This window comes from Trypanosoma equiperdum (assembly GCF_001457755.1).
Source record: "Trypanosoma equiperdum strain OVI genome assembly, contig: ctg_702, whole genome shotgun sequence".
Taxonomy (NCBI): Eukaryota; Euglenozoa; class Kinetoplastea; order Trypanosomatida; family Trypanosomatidae; genus Trypanosoma; species Trypanosoma equiperdum.
In genome coordinates this window covers 3,098-4,649 of record NW_027124646.1, presented here as the reverse complement: position 1 = coordinate 4,649, position 1,552 = coordinate 3,098, and the positions used below count along the sequence as shown (strand labels likewise).

At 35.2% G+C, this 1,552-nt stretch overlaps 1 pseudogene across 1 annotated transcript; it reads left to right on the top strand.

The window, feature by feature from the left end:
* Window positions 1–759: 759 nt before the first annotated feature.
* TEOVI_000327100:pseudogene lies at window positions 760–1,267 on the top strand (annotated as a pseudogene). Its single transcript is given in 2 exon segments — window positions 760–966; window positions 968–1,267. Coding segments are annotated over 2 exon segments (507 nt in total).
* Window positions 1,268–1,552: the final 285 nt, after the last annotated feature.

Genomic DNA, 1,552 nt, shown 5'->3' with positions numbered 1-1,552 from the left:
GATTTCTGAAATAGAGGCACTTAAAACAGTGGCACTTCTACTAAAGTAGATGGTTAAGTGGGAGAAAAGGGAAATATTAATAAAGGAAATTAACAAAGACAAAGGGATAAAAGGATTTAAATATTCGCAATTTCTTACAAACACTCTGCTGGTCATCACCATATAAGAGGAAGCGATGGAGAGGACAGTGAGGGACACAAAGACTGCAATGTACAGGCCTAGTAGAGACTCTATTTTATCTGTAGTGACAGAGGCGGCAAGCACCAAAGTATGAAAATTTGGAAGTAAACAACAGAAGAAAAGACGCAGCAAAACACAAGAAAATGAGACAGGAGGCGATAATGCGCTGTATTTCACTCAGACATGGATGGATGGAAAAGTGGAGATGATTGTTGTAATAACAACAGCAGCAGTAGTTCATCAACATATAATGATGGTTCTCTCACGATGAAAACGAATGGCCGGCGAAGTTAGCGCGGAAATGTTAAAAATCTTAGCATAGATGACCCAGTGACGCACCTAGCTACTGCTATTCACATAACGATGTATAGAGGAAAATATAGATGCAGGCGAAAATATAAGCTGTGAACACTGAACATACATCTTTCGGCAGAAACATGATGACAACATAAAGACATTGCTTACGTAAACACTGTTCCCTTAACTAAACATCTTAGTGACACAACTGATCTCTTTCTTAACAACCTATATGATATTATAAGAAATTTAAAGTTTTCATTAGTATGAAAACAGGAAGTTATGAACCATATAGGATGTATCTATAGAACAGTAAGTTGCTTATCTTTTATTGTTATGGGGATTAATTTATGTGTGTCACTCTACAGTTTGTTAAGTGAGGGTGAATCCATTTTGCTTGAGATTGTAGAGGATGAGTATATGAGATTTGTGTCCAAGGGTGTAAGCACTACTTAGAAAACTGAAAATTAATTTGTTGCGTCTGGAATACTCAATAGATAATGATGAAAGATTTAGAAGGAGAAATTTACAGAGAGAAACTTGTTGGAGTTATTCTGAAGTTGCAAGGAAGGCAAATAATTTTACTGGGAAGTTGCTTATAGTATATGCCCTTTTACCTCATACAAATAACAATTGCGCGCTGAAAGAAGTTGCTGAAGAAGAGGGATATTTAAATCAAGATGTTATTATTTTGCTTGTTTGCGATGTCAATCCAAAAACAAATAAAAATGTTGGAGATGCGGGTAATTTTGGTTGGAAAGCGGAACTTACGGTTAGTAGAAAAACATATTTTTTGTTCAAATTCACAGTTGAAATATTTAAACCAACAATTTCCTATATCATGAAAGAAAATGATAAATATTTTTATGAGAGTGCCATTGTATATGCAGTACCTTGAAATATTACTGAAAGAGAAATTGAATATGGTTAAAAAATTGGGTCAGCTTGACGAGTCTATTCGAAAGCTAACGTAATATGTTATCGGCTACGCAAATGCAATTTCGAGAGATATCGTGAAAGAAATGGTTGGCTATTCGGGAATTTCCAACCTATTATCCAGCAGAGTGAGTTTTCT